General features: G+C 31.1%; 2 protein-coding genes across 6 annotated transcripts in view; one reads left to right on the top strand and one right to left on the bottom strand.

The window, feature by feature from the left end:
* LOC111628816 (gephyrin-like) overlaps nt 1–6,932 on the bottom strand; it is a 54,173-nt gene extending 47,241 nt beyond the window's left edge. Inside the window, exons 1-3 of the mRNA XM_023372660.1 lie at nt 6,642–6,932; nt 970–1,048; nt 428–485 (exon numbers count right to left, since the gene is read on the bottom strand). Of these exons, the coding sequence (XP_023228428.1) occupies nt 428–485; nt 970–1,048; nt 6,642–6,750 (246 nt within the window). The 5' untranslated portion in view covers nt 6,751–6,932. The remainder of the gene's footprint in view (nt 1–427; nt 486–969; nt 1,049–6,641) is intronic.
* LOC111628691 (40S ribosomal protein S12, mitochondrial-like) overlaps nt 6,865–19,837 on the top strand; it is a 29,240-nt gene continuing 16,267 nt past the window's right edge. The window contains exon 1 of one of the 5 annotated variants that reach the window (XM_023372547.1): nt 6,865–6,959. Coding sequence is in view for 1 of the 5 variants with exons in the window: in XM_023372532.1 (XP_023228300.1) it covers nt 9,862–9,867 (6 nt within the window). In the remaining 4 variants the exon portion in view is untranslated. Of the gene's footprint in view, nt 6,960–9,787; nt 9,909–13,429; nt 13,463–19,837 lie in introns of those variants that run through there. The other 4 variants (XM_023372537.1, XM_023372542.1, XM_023372532.1 and 1 more) reach the window with 4 other exon arrangements.

The raw sequence follows: 19,837 nt of genomic DNA on the forward strand, positions 1-19,837 counted from the left end.
CATTAGATGAAAAAAAATCACATTTGAAACACTTGATACTAAGTAGTAGTAAGTGGATAAATGAGTGTAATGTATTCTATTAAGCACATTGAAGGATCAAAGACTAACAGTATGAGGTTATTCTGTGTACAAATGTACTTTCAACTTACAACAAAACTTTCAGAACCTAACCTGTTTGTAAATAGGGGAGTATTAGTTTACAAATTTACATATTTCAGTATGTATTTTATTTTATTTTTTTTTTTAGTTTTACATTTTTAAATTTCAACTCTGTGTATTAAAAATTACAATTATAATTGAACTTTGCAATTTTAATTTCAAAACTTAAGAAATATTTTTAAATTAGTCTCTGTTAAAATAATTTATGGACAATTTGTTTTGTCTTTCTTAGATTATATAGCTAAAACAAACAATAAAATTCCCTTACCTGAATTTTTTCAGAATCATCTGATATACAGCATCTAACAGCAATTTCACTGTTAAAACTAAATATCAAAGTTTACATATTTCAGAATTTCAAAGTAAAAGCTATATTACTCTAATTTCCTGTTTAAAACGTTAACATATAGAATTTTTCAAAGCATAATCAGCATATTGTAAAAAATAAAATTAATAAAAGTTAACATTTTCCAAAATAAAAATTTTAAGTTTTTTAAAGTTTTGAATACTTTAGACATATTTTCTACACAGTCAAAATTGAATGAACTAAGCCTTTCTAATACCAATAAATGTCTTCATTGTTCTTAGTATAATAATTTATAATAGTTTATTATAGTAATAAAGAATTTATAATTTGTAGTCTTGAAAATTTACTTTAAAATATTGGAAAAGTAAAAAAAAAAAAAAAAAAAAAATTTGAGTTTTATTCAATGTAAAAACTCATTTAGATTATAAAACATTTTTTGTATTAGAATGGTCTCTTGTATCTTATTCTAAAGTTTATAGATTACACTTAGAACATATACTTACTATGATTTTGCAAGAAATAATGACTCAAGATTATCACCACTTTTGTCATCAGCTGTCTTATTGAAACATGAATCACTCACTGTAATGAGATGAAATACAGTGGGTGATCAATTAGTGAACATAATCTGTTCCAAGACTTCATTTGCTATCTAAATTGTTCGTCAACCAATTATTGATTTAACATTTGATTAATTCGTTCTGAAGACCCCAAAAAAATAAAAAATATATACTTTCTTACTATGTTAATTTATATGTAATAATAAAAATACATATATAAACACTCTTGCATTTTTATAAGTCATATTTTCTCCGTTTGTGGGGGTTAAAGAATCAGTCCAATGTCGATTGCTTTTCTGTGAGGTGTTCGTTATCAGAACATAAAAATCTTTCACAAAAGTGTTCGTTATCCAATTTGTTTGTTAATCAATCATCCACTGTACTCAATAAAAAACTGTTCAGTTGAAATAATTTTCTTTTTATCTTTTTATGTGAATGAAATATACAGTAAATAACTTTTAGTATTTCATTAACTTAAAAATCTTTTTAAAAATTCACTTCAACTAAATAGATTTTTTTTAAAACACAATATTATAAGATATCATTATGATTATTAAAAATATATTAAAGAACATTAATATAATACTTAATTTAGATTAAAATTATAATATTGAACTAATTAAAAGTAATTTTAATGAGTTAAAAAATGATGCTGTAAGTTACATGATTAGATAGAGTCAAACAGTAAAAATAATTTCATTTGATTAAAATTGTTGACACTCTTGTAGAAAATTTAAGATAAAAGATTATATTATATTTAATATATTCTAATAGCAATCATCTATCAGAAAATGGCTTTAAAATATTGCATTTTATTAATACAAATATAATATACTGTATTTCAAGTTGTGATTTTATAAATGAGCTATTTATATCTTATTAAACCTCTGAAAAACTAAATTTAAGTATTTATCTCGTAAAAAATTTATTTATGAAATAACAATAAAAACAACTTTTGCATCTTAATAAAAGAAATAATAATAATAATAATAATAATAATAATGATTCACTTACCTGTTAAAATACCTACTTGAATAGCTATATTATTTTCCATGTTTAGTATAATCAATTGATTATTATTCTAATTTGAATAATTTTTCTGTATCCTATTTCCTAGATAATTATTATTGATATTCAGATTATCTATATTTTTACAGGTTTCAATTTAGAAAAAATGGGTTAAATAAGTTACTAATACATTTTAAAATAAATCCAGCATTTAAAAATATAACAGATACACATTAAAAGACATTATAGTTTAAACAAATTAATAATCTTACACAATTTAATTTTGCTATGTAAATCAAAGATTTCCATATTTAACACCATGAACCTTCTCTCCAGTGCCGGCCAGAGACAAGTTTTAGGATGGAGCGAGATCCTATTATGGCACCCCTCTTGGTTGCCCCTAATTTATACCCTTTAATTTTCTTTACCACTGAGGCGCCCCCTAGGACTTAGCGCCTGGAGCGGCTGCTCCGTTCGCCCTATGGTAGGGCCGGCTGCGCTTCTCTCTGATATATAATAGAACATTCTGTACAGTACAGTAAACTATATGATATAGTTAAGGCCACAAACGTCTACTGATGCCACCAGAGGGCCTCGCGAGGGTGACGTCAATGATATCAAGAAATTCTCGCTTTTTTCATCTGGCACTGGAGGAGATCTGTTGTGTACGACCGTAATCCAACCACTTTGACCAAACAAGGACTATAGTGTTCGATAACTTAATTATTTACAGCCTACATAGTCAAGAAGTTTTTGCAATAGAAGTTTTCCCATGTAAGAAGTTTAATTTCAAAAGTCCAAAGTTTTTCCTTAAGAGACAAATCTTTCCCATATAATATGTTCATTTAAGAAAATTTCCTGTTTAAATAGATGGAAATCCTTGTCCATGACCAGAAAATGGATTGAAAAGTTTTTCAGTTGCATACTATTGAAAATTTTATACATTTAATTGCATATGGAGAAAGAAAAAAAATATTAGGAAAACCCAAAATGGTGTCAGGATGCATGTAACTTTAGGATTATACAATTTTCTTATATATTTATCTAGTAATAATGCTTGAAACAAACAGCAAGTTCTGACAAGCACCATCATACGTAGATGATACTGTAAGTCTTTAACAAATTTTAGTACAGTATTGGTAGATCTATCAGTATCTATATAATAAATCACTATCTATATAATAAATCACTATCTGTTTATGTATAAGCCTCATTCACTGTAATGTATCAGAACATTTTTAAATAAATATGGATTATTGATAGAGATCTCCAGAGGGAGGAAAAGGAGCAAACTGCCTTGGGCACCATGAAAATAGAGGACCCTATACAATGCATTTTTGTTTACTTCCATTAGTATAATTTGCTATAGAGCCCCTCCATAAGGGCTCCAATAAGGGCATGGGACAAAATATGTATATATTTTGTCCCAGGCCCTTATTATCCACTGGGCATCCCTGATTATTGAAAGAAAAATTTTATCACAATATTTTCTTTTCAGTACAAGAAGGTTCTTGCTTAAGAAGTTTTTCAAGTTGGTCCATTAATTATCAAGTTCTACTATATCAAAGCTATTTTATCCATATAAAATTTATATTTAAATATTGTGTAAATGTATTAATAAAGTTTTGAAGTATATTTTCTTTGTATATCAACAATTCCATAATTTCAGTAGTAAACAAGAATGCTAATAGTTGTAAAGAAATCAGTTTATTAAGTGATTGCTTTCTGAAATGCATTTCATTTCCTGATCTAGATAAGCACAATGTTCTGAAAAAATTTACCTACTTGATTGAGAATATATGAAATGATCAAGATTTGGAAAAAGTCTCAATTATTGGTATACACTTTGAATGCATCATGTATTTAGAACAATATAATTTGAACAACCTTTTTATATATTCTTTTTCCAAACATTTTGGATCTGGAAATGTGATTAAATATTTTTCAAAATTCATTACATCATGTTAATAAACTGTCTTCATTACAACTATTAGCATTCTTGTTTAATATTGAAATTATGGAGTTGTTGATATACAAAGAAAATATACTTCAAAACTTTATTAATAAATTTATACAATTAATATTTAAATATAAATTTTATATGGAGAAAATAATTTTGATTTTTATGACAAAATATTTACTACTTTAACTCCTGGTTAATATATAACCAGGAACAGACCTTAGGATTAGAATACTGTAATCAGACTTATGTCTAATTTATAACTAATTTACAATATTGGATAAAAATCCTGCAATCACTGAGAATAGACTCCTGAAATTATATTATAGTAAATTGTATTCTTTAATTGATTAGAATATATCATGACAATATAATTGGTTTATGATGTTTGTGATATTTTAAAAAATGTTATGTGGAATGTCAGAATCCATTTTGATTAATCTTGTTTGCCTTATATTTTTAAACAAATGCTGATCAAATACATAATGATATTGCAAGAACAAACTGAAAGTAGGTATCATAAGTGCTATAAATTAAAATCTGGTGAAATTACTGAAATATACAGTATTTAGTATTAGATATTTGGATCAGTACAGTGTATTTGGTTGATTACTTAAATTTTTTTCAAAAAAGCTAAACTTTTTTTATAACTCATCCGTAGTATTTTCGGATGTCCCATATATACGGGGCTGTTCCCCTTTTTAAGAAATGTCCTGGCAAATTTTGTCGAGATGCCTAATTGTCCCATATTTAGCAAAAGAAATGACAAATTAAAATTTTAAAATCATTTTATATGAAACAAGAAATTAATAACACTTTAACCAAGTTGGATACCCCTCAATCCTCATATAAATCAGTAAAGTAAAACTAGAAAATATAGTATTGCTTTAAATATTAGCACGGTGAATAATCTATAGTGGCAACAGTGGATTATCTATTTATGTCATTACAATCACCTCAGGTGTTTAAATTCAAACATTCACTCATAATTTTGTAAACTGCAAATAGCTATCAGTTGTTGCTTTTGCTTGATGAACAAGATCGAAAAGGAGTGGCTGATTCAGGACTCAGATACTCTAGTTTTCTTTTATTTTGTCATGTTAAAAAGAAAATGTTCTTACTGAAAGCATTACTATTCTAGACAGTGAGATTTTACTTCAAGAAGTGACAATGAATATGAAGTCTTGTATAAATTGTGCCGCTGTACATTCAGCATCATCCACAGTGGAAAGACAGACATTTTCCAGCATATTTATGGAATGTTTGGACATATATAAACCTGAAAACAAAATTCAATAGTGCTAGAACTAAATCTATAGTCTTGATAAAAAATGTGATCACTCCCAACTCCAGGAAAGATGCTATTAATGATATAAATAACAAATAAAAGTTTTATTCTATTTCCACTAATGCTTCCAATCATGCAACAAAAAGATATTTCCTGTTGTTGTGCAATATTTTACACCTAAGAACAGAATGGTAATAAAATTGCTGCTAGTTGCTCTACTCAAAATTGAAACATCAGATTCCATTGTTGAACTTTGAATGAGCCCAATCCAGTCTTTTGGTTTAGGTGCTAAAAATATTTAAATAAAAATAAGCCCTTCCTATTATCTGCCTTATGGTTATAGATATTTTAATTAATTTAATTATACTTAGGGCTAAAAGCAATTTCTGTAATGACAATGCAACAATGTTTACTTTACAATCCTTCAAGAAGCCAATTGAAAAAGACAGATGAAATTGCATGATAAGTTGCATGTAGGGAGAAATCCTCTGGCATGTAACTTTCAGCATGCATGCCATAGATTCACCACCTGTCCTAGACTTTAGTAAAGAGGAAAGCATATTGCAAGTTAATTGATTTTTTATTATTTCAGTGTGGTAAAACTAATAATAGATCACACCCCAAGTTCTAGCAATAGCTAAAAATAAGTAATGTTCTGTATTTTATAATTATCTATGGGAAAAGGTCTCTTAAAAAATGCTGAGTGTGATTAAACATTAATGCGCCAAACTGTTGCATGTGTAATCCAATTAAAGACTGGACATACTTATGGAAAACTATATAATTTCAAATATTTTTTGTCAAAATATTATAAATTAGGGATTAACTACGTTTAAAACATGTTTCATGTTATTAAAAATATAATAAACTATTTCCATGTATATTATATAGACACAGTTTTTTTCATTTTGGAACTCTGGCAGTGTATCCTACAATCAATAATTAGTGCATATACTAAAGCTAAATGTTTGTAATACAGCTTTAAGAATGACTACTTTAAATCTACAATTATTCAATTTGAAAACTTGACTAGTAGTGTATAATTTATATAATACGTAAACTTATAAATTATGTGATATTACATTAAAATTCAATTAACTAATATATGCAACTGTCCTAGCCTAATTTGAATAAGCTTGAACTGGTATATCATCAGCAAAATACCTATAATGTATGAAAAACGTATGCTCTTATTAATTTAAGCAAGAAAAAATTTTTCATTTACATTCACGTAACAATATATCAAAGGAATCTTGTGACAAATTCTGAATTTTATAATCGAATTGCACAATCTTCGATTTCATAAACTAAATATTAGCAAAAGAACAAAAGCTTACAAATTTAAGAACTGAAAATTACTTATCAACCTTTTACCCTTTCGTTCACATGCAACACACGTGTTATCTCTCAGTGATGCAATCACGGAGGTACGGATGCGATTACCCTTTTTAACACGTGGATGCGACATCTCGTGAAAGAAAAGGATTTTAATTGGTTACTTTTTTATTATTTCAGTATGGTGAAACTAATAATAGATCAGTCATTAAGCAATTTTTCTGAATTTTTTAGTGAATCGTTCATTTTATTCGCGTCTGGTTCACAATCGTCGAGAAAGAGGAACACCCCCGATTCAAAACGCGATATTTTGGCGGAATCATACGCAGGGCAGGTTGCCAGGTAAAATTGTAAAGTTTTCCTAGATTTTTGTCTAAAAATTCCCTAGATTTCTCTAGAGAATATATTATAGCGTAATATTGATTGTGTAATTATAGAGGTTTATATAAACTGTATTAGTTCTATTAGATAATAGTAATGCTAACATGTACAGACTAGTAAGGGACGGATGGCCGAGTGGTCAAGGTGACAACCTACTGCCTCTGGGAGACCCGGACTCGAATCCGGACTCGACGGGTCGAAAATTCCCCAGGAATTTTTCGGGGTGGTCCGTTCGAATAAGTTGGGCTTTATCCCTCACCACCCGGCCGCCCCATTGTAGGCCTGTCCAAATCCATAATGGCTCACTAGAAAGAGACCATATTAGTGCCCACAGGGCGGAAAGAGTTAAAAAAAAAAATTAGTTTAGTAAAGGCAAATAAAAAGTTTTATTATTACATCATGAAATTGTTGGCGAAATTTTCAACTTTTCTTTTTAACCAATTAAGCTATTGGAAACAAAAAGTTTTGCCAAAGGTTCAAAAGATTTGCGAAAATATCCCTTTTCTGTTTGTTTGTTTAGTTCTGGCAACGCAACACTTGAGCGATCTGCCTAGGGGGTGCCTTCCGGGAGGTCTTTTCAAGAAAAACTATTTAGGAGTTACAGACGTGGAGTTTTCCGGGCTTTCTCCACGTCCGAGCGAGGCGCGAACCCACTACCGAATTCCCAGTGTTCAGGTAACGAAAACTGCTTGGCCTCTGGTGGACCATCCTCTTCTCTTGTGGCAGTTGAAATTCTCTAAATCTAGGAAAAAAATTCCTAGATCTGACAATGTTAATTAAGGGGTCTAAATGCAAATTCTTGCACGGAGCACAGGAATGGCTAGTTACGGCACTGTTTGACGTGTATGACATAAAAGAATTTAACCATTAACACAAACGGCATATTGTCAATCATTAATATCCGGCTACTGTGATATTCACTTTAACAAAGAAAAACTAATAAATAAAATTTGATTTAGACGTATGTGTGTATATTTCAAAGAATATTAATTAAAACGAAGAAAGTTGAAAGCAATCGTTTTTGATTATATCTGTCCCGAGAGCACTAAGAGCCATTTAATCATATTCGTGCGGTTTCATCAGACACATAATAAAGCGACTGGATAATTTTTCATTTTTGACTCTGTCTTGTAAGCATTAAAAGTATGGCCGGAATCCACAATGAGGACGGCTAGAAAGTCCTCCCGACAGGAAACCTTTTTGACGGATCGCTCATGTGTTCCCTCATGATTGTATTTCAATAATACAATCAGATTATAAAGATTTACAATCAGACATAATAACAATACATAGTATATAATATTACAAATATATATAATACAAAACTACATGATATGATATATATATTATATATAAAGTTTTGTTTTAACTCTAATTCTCTGCCCTACGATCATTAAGAGGATTTTTTCCATGCCCATCATGGCGGGCTCACAGTGGGACGGACAAGTGGTAAGAATCGAGGTTCGAAACAGTATATCCGCCAATGAAAAATTCCTGGAAATTTTTCGGCTTGCCCGATTTGATCTCGTAGACCGGTAGGCTGATGTCTTAATGGTCTCGGCCATCCGACTGTCAAATCAAATAGAGTCGAATTGACGAAAATGTTTCAGTGAAAATAATTTCGTAATCGCCAGATCTGAATCCAATTTAAAAATATTTGGAGCACTATAAATAATGGCATTCGCTTACTCGACTCTCTTTTTGGCAGAAATGAATTTTAGTTAAAAAATCCAATAAATTGAAACAAAACTGCTTAAATGTTAAATGTTTTAACAGTAATGTCTGATAGAATTTGAGTTCTTTGGAAATCCAAAGGGATCTAAAGGAGATCATAGGATATTATTAGAAAATTTAAATTACTGTAGGCCTATATTGTTTTTTTATATTGTATATTGTTTAATGAAAATTATTTCAATGTATATTTTCTATAAATTAACTAATTGTCGAGCAAGTGCTCTAACGTTCTTTCAAGTTTTCAAAGGTTTCTGTTTTTTCTTTTTGGACTTTTCAATTTTTATCCTAATTTTTAATTAGAAAAATAACTCATTTATTAAATATAAAAAAATATTGTATAAGTTATAATTTTATTAATTTTAGCTACCAATTGGCATATTTTATACATAATATATTAATAGTTATAGACGTATTGTATATACTGTAAATAATTTCCTGCTTTATTGAATACCTTAAACATTATTCTAAATTTTACAATAAACAGTATTCTTAGAAGTAGATATGTTCCAAAAATCAGATTGCTGACCCTCTTTTTTTTTTTTAACTCTTTAGCAAGCCCATTATGGGTTCGGCCTGGCCCACAATGGGGCAGCCGGATGGCGAGAGACGCGACCCGACATATCCGGACGGACTACCCCCGAAAAATTCCTGGGGATTTTTCGATCCGTCCGGGATCGATTCCGGGTCCCCCAGAGCGGTAGGCTGTCACCTTGACCGCTCGGCCATCTGGCCCGCATTGCTATATTCTCATTCAGAATCGCGCTTTTATCCTTTTTAACATTTTAAATACGATAAGCATAATTAATGTGTTGTTCAGTATTAATCCTAAACATTTATCAAATACAGTACAGCAATTTGTTTATCAATATTTTATAAATTGGTGGAAAAATCAATCCATATTTTCTGCCCGTGTCATTTTGAATATTTTACGATTGGAAAAAAATCTATATTTTCTTATATTATTAATTATTTGACTAAAATATTTGGAATAATTTAAATACGGAAACGCCAAAATATATAAATTACGAATTCGATAGAAATCACAGCTGACAGTAATTTGATTATCTTTCAACATGGCGGATTGAGGTATGCACGTGAAAATAGAGGCAGTCGAGTAAACACGAGATTCATGTGTGTACGTTTGTTTACTTTAAGGTACAGTATAGACTGACTGAGGTAACATGCGTAATCGATTTTTTACTCTAAGGCAAATTATAAATTTAATATTATTTCAATAACATTCATTAAAAAGTTTATTAAATGATTTATCACTTGCTCCTACTATATACACATTCATATATATAAAATATCTACATACACACTGAAGCATATATCCGCAGATTAAGAATACAGTGCATTTCTTAATCTGTGAATGTTAATCTGTGAATGTACTAATGTATAAATCTATACAAATTGAATTTTTGGTAATTGTTTATATGCCATAAATAAAATTGAGAGAGAAAATATTGGTGTATGACTTATAAACAATTATCCTTATCACTAAACTTAACTAAAGTTTTTTAAAATGTAAATCTGTATGAGAGATTACTACCTCTTATACAAATTTACATTTAAAAAAAACTTTAGTTAAAACTTTTCTACTCCACTAAGAGTAAAATACTGTATTTGAGAATAGATCTCTATTTTAAATGACTTTCCACGGCTCCGTTTATGTTTTCATAGAACCAATTATTTGTGTAAATGGAGGTATTATTGTACTGTATTATAAAATTCTGCCAGATTGAAATACTGTAATTTCTATGAGAATTTTTAATTGCTTGTCCTTAGTGTACAAAGAATAATTTCATGTATATTAATACACTTTCATATAAAAAATCTTGTTTATTAAAAATATGTTGTTATATGAAGATGAGCATTTATAACTCAAAAATGCTTGAGATGCTATATATTCAGTATTTTATAATAATGACAGATTTGAGTTTTTAGAGATATATTGCTTTATTTTTTATAAAAAAAATTTTAAGAATAATTATTTTTACTTATCTGTTTTTTGTAAAGTAATGTATATTGTTATCACAAATACATTATTTGTCAAATGTAATTAATAGTTTTTAAATTTAGGTATTAAGTTAATATTTTTCTTTATCTGTAATTAATAATAATGTGGTTACTTTTTATAAAAAGACCATTAAAAGGAAATACAATAGGACACTGATTAACCAAGCCTTAAACATTATCTGAGGGGAACCAATAAGTGAATACATTACATTTTTGTACTGTAATTCATAAAAGAGAGTTTAAAACAATAATATGGTCAAGTGAATTAAATGCACTCCTAGCTAACTGCACCTTTCCATAATATCAGAGAATCAAAATTAACTGATATCAATACATTGATCTGTAACACAAAAATACTGTACAAGTATTGTTAGTGTTCAAGTTAGTTTAAACATGACTTCTTCTAGGTTGCAACATAGGTTTGAAAAGTCTGGATAAGTTTGGTCTTTTCTTCTGTACAGTTATTTTTGTATTTAAAATCCAGTATTTGTGAAAGATACAATTTTTACATAAATATTGTAAATTACATAAATATTGTAAATTCATCTAAACATTGTATCTCAAGATCACAAATACTGGATTTTAAATACAGTAGATTTGTAAGTTGTGAAATGTTTGATCCAAGTGTTTTGTCACAACAGACCAGGGTGCATTTACCTCATGAAATTTTGATACTTGGAGTAAGCACACCTTTCCCAGTGGAATAAAATGCACCCATTTGTATTCTATATATAGACTATTCAAGATTAGTCGCATGTGGCAGAATAAAGCATTACATTAACAGTTGATTATTCCATCATTGTGAAATTTCCAACAAAGTCAAAGGTCCAATATTATGTTGAACAACTTGTCATTATTGACTTTGATAAACAGAATAAATTTATATACCTTGTCAAGGAGAAATGTAGGAAGAACATTTGTGTTTTTTGTTGGCCAGATATGAAGAATTATGCAGACATTTCTTTCTAAGACATTGCCAAGTTTCTTCACAAAATGTGCCATGTTGGAAGATATGGTTTAATTACTTATTGTTGCAACTTCAAGTATACTATAACCTGAAATAAAGTGATTCAAAAGTAGTCCTAGACTGTCTTTTCAAGAGAAAATTATTCTCAAGCAATTTGTCTTGTTTTGTAAATCACTTTGCATTTTTGTTGTACTTAAGAACATAAATTACAAGAAATAAGTCTGATTTTTATTGTTGTCTTTTAGTACCATCCAGTGGCATGCTGTCATTGGAAGCGGTGGAAGCACCACTTCCCTTGTATTTTCTAAAAAATAAATACATATTATTGTGTGATTATATGAAAATAATTGCACAATATTTTATTATAACCACATTATGTATCTTATTACAAATTTCTATTCTACATGTGAAAAAAAGAAGATTGTTATTGTATATTCAAATATTAGTGGCGGAGTTGAAGTGCTGTATTGTCAGCTTCCAAACAGCCAGATTCGCGCATGCGCTTTACAGAGCACCAACCTCACCCAGTTTAGCTGGTGGAAGCTACACATGTATAACGCTTCCAATTCTATCCAGGACCGGTTCTCGGCTGTTAGCCGCCTGCCCGCTAGATATTTGGCCGCCCTCACCAAAATATTATGTGAATCATGAGTAGATTTATAACTTAACCCAAACGATAAGAATTTACTGGTATGTTTTTATGATAGTTCTGTATAGTTGACAGAAGTTAAAAAAATTTATTAAAATATTTGATATTTTTATTCTGCTCTCCAATCTTATATTACTTACGGATTTCAATGTTAAACCAGTGATATTATGATTTCGCATGTCCCATCTTTAAGGGGATGTAGAAAAAAACTTGTACAATTCTTGTACAATGTTAAAAAATTAACTGTTACTTTGGTAGCATCATTTACAACTAAATTTAATGAATGAAAGAGATGCACGAGGTACAGAAAAAGCTCTAGAATTTATTTTTCTTAAATTTACGATTTATATATCCGTTGTTATAAAAATCTGTCTTTCCATTTTTTTTCCGAGACTACAAATATTCGAGTACAGAGTAACTGGTTTTGACTTATTTCTACTTAAGTAGTTAAATAATTAAGCAATTAGGAATTGGGGACATAAATAAAACTCTGACGAAAGAGCTGAAATTTTACTTAAACAAAAGCTAAAACAAATTAATCTCTAGCTAAGTACAGTGGGGACTGATTTCTTCATAATTTTAGATGTAATAAATAGAGAAATTTTTCCAGTTCAATGACAGTGACCGAAAAGTTGTAAATTTTGGAAATTTCTGTGGACCCTAGTCCTAAAATGAATTAGTTAGAAAACAAACAACGGACAATCTATTAAGTTTAACATATTTAGATTTTTACAGCTATGGCGAGAAACATTTAAAATGTACAACAACCCTGTCGCGTCCTTTGAGGTATACTAGTGATGCGACAAAAGAGGCATTTGACATTGACTGGTGTCGGCAGCCTGGGGATTTGGCAGCCTGTGTGCATGCACCTACCAGGACCGTCTCTGATTCCATCCATTAGTCACTCTTAGGGAGCTATTTGAATAAGTGGATTGTTTTAAGATTTAAAAAGTAAAGAAGATTTTATGTTATTTTTATGTACGTTTATTTACAAAGCTATATTTAATTATAATTTTCTTTAAAAGTATATTAATATAATTGAATATTTTGTACCAGGTATGTACTGTACATCCACCACACATTTTATTTCACCAAGTAAGTTTTTATTATTTTATTTTTAATTGTAGCCCTTATATCGTGACTAGTGATTCAGAATGTAATTGTGATATTAAAAATACACTTAGAGAAGTCTACAGTTTTTACTGGCTTAATGAACAAACAATACAAATGGACCCTTAACCATCACTTATGCGCAATTAACTGATTGCCCCTGGAAGTCAGCTTTTTGCAGAAACACAGCTTCCCTACCATCAAATGTCATAGCATGCCACTGGTACCATCATTACTTCATTTGTTGTCTCTGTACTTGCAGGAAGTGTACTAAAGTCTGTATACAAATGAAAAGTTATTGTCACAGTTTTGGCATACTTGACCAGCATTTGATTTTATTTGGATTTTAATAGCTACTATAGTGGAGGGTGCACTTACCAATGCTATTTCGGATGAGTGCCCTTCATCAGTCCACATTATCTCAGATAATAAGGGTTCTACTATATTGCATAATTATTAGCATTAGTACATAGAAAATTAATTTTAAATTTATACATAAATTTTCTGAATATCAATAATTTTTTTTTTTTAATTTTCTTGAGCCATAATTATTGAAATAAAAATACATAAAAATAAATATCAAGTATGAGTGTGTTTATAAAGAAATTTGTCTTCAAATTCTACTTTTTGCAAATCAAGTTTACTCTTTAGCATATCAAGTATTTCTAGAAAATTTTTTGTCAAGCTTTTCAAGTAATAAAAATAAAATCAAATGTAAATTGTTAACAAATTCAAAATTTTATTGTAATACAAAAATGTCCATGAATCACACGTCATCAGAAAGTTAAATTCTATATGTACTGTACTTAACTTAATCTATAATAGTTTTCTTGCAGCAGCTGTTGGTAGTATCATATACATATTCATATAATAATTTTGACAATTTTCAAAGATAACTCCTGCAATAGAACCATTACAGAATTAATCTACCAAATATTTATGATTTGAAGGATAAACTAGCATATTTCTTGCACATAATTTGATTTTTAAAAACTTCAATGGTTTCTCATTGGAGAATATGGTGGCAGAAAAAGTAGAGTATGCTGTGTCTGACCAACAAGATCACACACTTCCTTCATATTATTAACTTTCAATTTCTGAAGTAATCTCCAAAAATAGTTGCAAAAAATATTTGCAGTAACCATAGAGGACATGCAGATCTGTAGAGGATTCATGCCATACTGTTCCCTGAATGTTTTAAGGAAACATTTTGTCTCTAATCATTGGCAGTCACATTAACTTCTGATTGCATCTTTGTTTGCTAAAAATGCCAATTGAATCCTGCTTCATCAATGGATATTATTTTTTGTTGCACTTCTGGGGAATTTTGAGAAAAGTGTAATGCATACAATTTTTACTCCTCAATTGTTCTTTGATAATTTTAATGATCAACTTGCAATGATATACATTTTAATGTGATCTGTAACCTGTTCAATGTGTTCCTAATGGAACTTGCGCTTAATTCCACATGTTCCAATTTCAAAACCTTCCCGTGAATGCTCTTTAAAGTTATGTATGGATTTTCTTCAATTATTTCCTTGATTTTGTTTAATATCACTGCACTTAATTTAGCATTCCTTTTACTACCACTTTTTTTAATCAACACACCATTTTGTTGTACTGATTTAAAAAGGACTTTGCAGTGTTTTTATTGATGCCTGTAATTCCAGCTGATTCACTGATTGTTGACCTAGATCTTGGTGATTCTGATCATGGTGAACCCAGAGGGGACCAAAGTGTCCCCTGGGTGCACCACTGATTGAAAGGGATTGACTTTCCCCATTTAGAATGCAGACAATAAATTTCTATTTGGAGGGCCAACACAGTGAAAATGCAGGTTGGTGGGACAGAGGTGGGTCCAACGAATCAGACATTCTACCAGAAAACCAGCATTGACTTTCCTTGTTTAGAACATGAACAGAGACAATAAATTTCTCTATTTGGAGGGCTGCGCAGTGAAAATGCAGGTTGGCAGGACAGAGGTGTGTCCAATGATCAAAACGTTCTACCATAATATCAGAGACGACTTCCCCCATTTAGAATGTGGACAGAGATAATCCATATGTTTCTATATTCAACAGTTGACTCAACGGTGAGAGAACAACGTTTCTAAATGGACCGTTGAGTTCTCCGTTGAGACTAGTGACGTCAGCGCTGTTTCACCGTTGAGCTCAACGGTCTCAACGACCTGAAAGACCATTGAGTATTCAACAAACTAACATGGCGACTTCCATGAAAAAGTAAATTTTGCTTATAGAAACTATCCATTTGCTGCTGTGGATGCTGTAATAGCGAACAGATTAATGAACAATCTGTATATGATAAAACATGTGATTGCACGATTATATTGGATAATTTGGTCAATATTGAAATATTAAGATTTTTTTCATTTGTCCAAAATTGATTACGACCGATATTTGGCCCGCTAAGTCTTCCTAATGATATAAATATTCAAGAAACTAATTAAAATTATTAAAGAAAGACCCAGTATACAAGAAAATGATACAGATATGGGTTCATTTGAATAAAAGGATTTATTGGAATAATGGTTAAGCGAGTTATTTAGCAAAACAGTCACAATCGCCACCTTCTCATTACTTAAGTCAGCCATCTTGAAAAGTGACCTCAACGAAAGCGTCTTTTTTTTCTGCAAAACGTGACGTCAGATTGTTCAACGGAGGGACTCAACGGAAAATTCACTGTTGAGTCAACCGTTGAATATAGAAACGTATGGAATAAATTTATGTATTATGTATTTAAAGGGTCAGCACAGTAAAAAATGTGGGTCAGCAGGACAGAGGTGGGTCCAACAAACGAGACATTCTACTAGAACACCTTTTGCATGTACATTTTGCAGGACAGGCAGAAAACTAGGACTACTCATGGGTATTGCCCAGGGGCGGACTGGCCCTAAAATTTTTGTGTGGAAAATTTATTCCCAGCCCAGCCCAGCCCACAAATAAAAAAAAAATGTATTTTTTCTATTTATATTTAAATATATTCAAAATACAACATTGACAAAAATTACAATAAGCACAAGTCTATATTCTACAATATTAATTTTTTATTTAGAAATTTGCTTTGTTGAGCAATAATATTAATGACATCATCAGAATGTATTTCGTTTAAAAAATCCTTCTCCACTGACATTAACACGAAGGCTTCTAGATTTTCTTGCGAGATACTTATAAGTATCTTAGCCTGCTTTTAATTAATTTTAACATAGAAAAGCTTTGTTCACCGGACACTTGTGTTACGGACATAGATAGCAGATATTTGTATGCTTGACCAAGTATAGAATAAGCGCCACTTAACATGTTATATCTGAATAATATATTATAACAACAAATAGAGCAATTTTTGCAAGCAATGCAGTAAGAGGATAAAATCGCATCTTTATTAGTTTCTACTTGATCATCAGTAGAATGTTCATTTTCGTTTAATTTTATAAAAGTTTCATTGACATTTTCCTTTAAAATATTCCATGACGATTTAAAATGTTGCAATTCTGAAATAATATTGTGTTGAGTAGCTACTGGATTAAACTGTATTAAAATACTGCTTAATTTTTGAAATGCGTTTTCAGGAATATTTAGTGACGGTCCCGTAAATTTTGGTCTAATGTGCTTTGAACTCGCTGTAAGATGACAGTCGAACTCTCCCCGGTTGCTCTCTCTCCCACCTTCCCTGATCTAGATCGAGGACGTGTGAATTTGGTCCGGGAATGCGACAATTAAATCGTCTTACACTCGTTCCTGTTTACGAAATAAATCATCGATTTATTAGCTTTAGCTCGACAACCAGTTTCCCATTGGAGGGGGTGGGGTCCCGGCCTCACACTACAAAATAGATTATTTTTAATTAAATTGTTTGGAATACAGAGAAATTGTTATTGAATAACATTTTTTACTTGCCTAAAATAAAGGAAATAATATAAGTGGTCATTAAATTTGTTATGACTACAATCATTGCTTTGGTGGCTAGGTACAAAACTAATAACGTGCATTTCTATAGTTTAGCATTAAGATTCATAGGAGTGGTGAAGTTTCTAGCAATGTAAACAAATGACCAATTTTCTCTGTTTAGAACAGCGTTTCTCAACCTCTAACGAATCGTCGCCCCCTTCACTCCAAGGCTAACACCAAATTCATACTGCATTGAATAGACTAGTGACTAGTATAATGTTATTTGTTTGATTAGTGTACGATATAACGAATAAAATATCTAATTATTCTTAATATAATGTTTTACTATATCGCCCAGAAAATTGTTTTTTGCCCCCAAAATATAAATTGTTACTAATCGCCCCCTCAACATGGAAAAACGCCCACATGGGGGCGATATCGCCCCCGTTGAGAAACACTGGTTTAGAAGGTAGTTTTGATTATTTTTCTCCTAGGATGCTTTCTGTTTGGGCCGAATCAAGCTAATGTAGTGTTTGACTCAGATCGGCCGAACTAATTTAACTTCGGATATGGGTAGCGCCGGGTAAAATGATACAGGCCTACACATATACCTATATTATACCTAAAAATTGAAATTTACCTTACTTAACAAAAAAGTAAATGAATTTTTTAAAATTAAACTTAACCAAACGGTACGTTATGTACATATTTAGAAAAAAACGGCCCAAATTGTATACGGCCCATGTGGAATTTTCCACATTTTCCACATGGCCAGTCCGCCCCTGGTATTGCCTAGCAAGAGAAGAGGATTAGGAAGGGGTAAGTAATGTAAAATTGAAGGAAAAGTAAGAAAGTGCAAAAGTTGGTGAAAAGAGAGTTTATGAGCACCTGTATCACATTTATTAAAATAAAACAGTTACAGTAAACATATATAAAATGCAGACAGAATATATACAATGATATGCTCATGATGCAGCAAAAAACAAGAATACATTAGTACAAAGCAAAAACATATATAGACTACACATAGACATATAATGATAACATAGCAGTATAGCAAATCGATGGATACATCAGTGGCATAGCGTGGGTGTCAGCCGCCCAGGGCAAAGGAAAATTTCGCCGCCCCCTTATTTAGGTATCTCAATTTAAAAGACTAAAATTCAGTTTCGTCACAGAATAAGTAATGAAAAATTCCGTGCTAGTGTTGCCACCTTTTCAAAATCACTGACCCGGACAGCAGGTGAGGTTTGTTCGAACAGAAGTTCCTGACGCATGCATAATGTCATTTTGCAATGTGAAGAATAATGTGCAGTGCATGCTGGTTCTAAATCAGTTACAGTTAGGGGCTAGGGAGACTTGGGTAGGAGTAACGTAAGTAATCTAGATGATTTAGCTCTATTGGATATTAGAGATGTGTGTGAATACGAATCCTACAAGCAAAAATAAAAAATTTTTTAAAAAGTCACAGGTTGCGCACGATATTGTCGGGAAAAATTAACAGTTCACCCGGACTGTCCAGGTGGTAACACTATTCCATGCTCATTTTAGTCAGTCTGAATTGTAGGTGCAACGAAAATATGAAGTGAAATGGTTCAAATTTTTACAAGATATTATTATTATTTATTGTGAAATTTTGCCGCCCCACTATGGTATGCCACTGGGATACATCATACTTGTACACATAATCATGCATAGTCAAACTTTACAGAACAGAACATTGGAGAGTTCTTAGTTATTGTTTAACTGCAATATACATAATATTGAAGATAATGTTCCATTACAATTATATGTGTGTGGTGAGTTTATCATAGAAAACACTTATAGATAAAGGAGAAGGGGAGCCACTTAATTCCTAAACTGATTCTAAGGCTCCAGTAATAGAGATAAACTTCATAAAGGTTTCGAAGATATCAGGATCGCTGACTAACATCTCCAACTGGCAGGGCTAGTTAAACTCTTTTAGGATATCAGTTCATTCAAGATAAGTCCGTTTTCTTTTGAATTGGGAGCAGTAAAAGATGAGATGTTCATGATTCTGCCTGGATATGCCATTGCACTCATAGTTTGGGCTGGTCCAGCTGCAAAAACAATGCAGGTATTGGTTGAAATTTCTATGTCCTGTGAAGATCTAAGTGAGATGGAAATTAGTTATGATAAATTTGGTGTTCAGTCTGCATTGGACATCTGAGAAGTAGAGGAATGTAGTGCTTCCTGTATCACTTATCTCTCGTTCCCTTTGCCAAAGTAGGATGGCTGTGTGGTGAATGGTAAGTTTATTGCAGAGTCTGGAACTTTGTTGTAGGTGACAATGGCAGATGAGACTGCAACCTGTTTTGCAAGGGCATCCGCTTTTTTGTTGCCTTCAATCCCTGAATGTCTGCAGACCCAGGAGAGCGTCACGTAGTCACCTTGACTTCTATAGATCTTTTTACTGATGGACCTTGATAGAGAG

This window comes from Centruroides sculpturatus, unplaced genomic scaffold, assembly GCF_000671375.1.
Source record: "Centruroides sculpturatus isolate CEXI.00-Female unplaced genomic scaffold, Cexi_2.0 scaffold34, whole genome shotgun sequence".
In the NCBI taxonomy this organism is placed as follows: Eukaryota; Metazoa; Arthropoda; class Arachnida; order Scorpiones; family Buthidae; genus Centruroides; species Centruroides sculpturatus.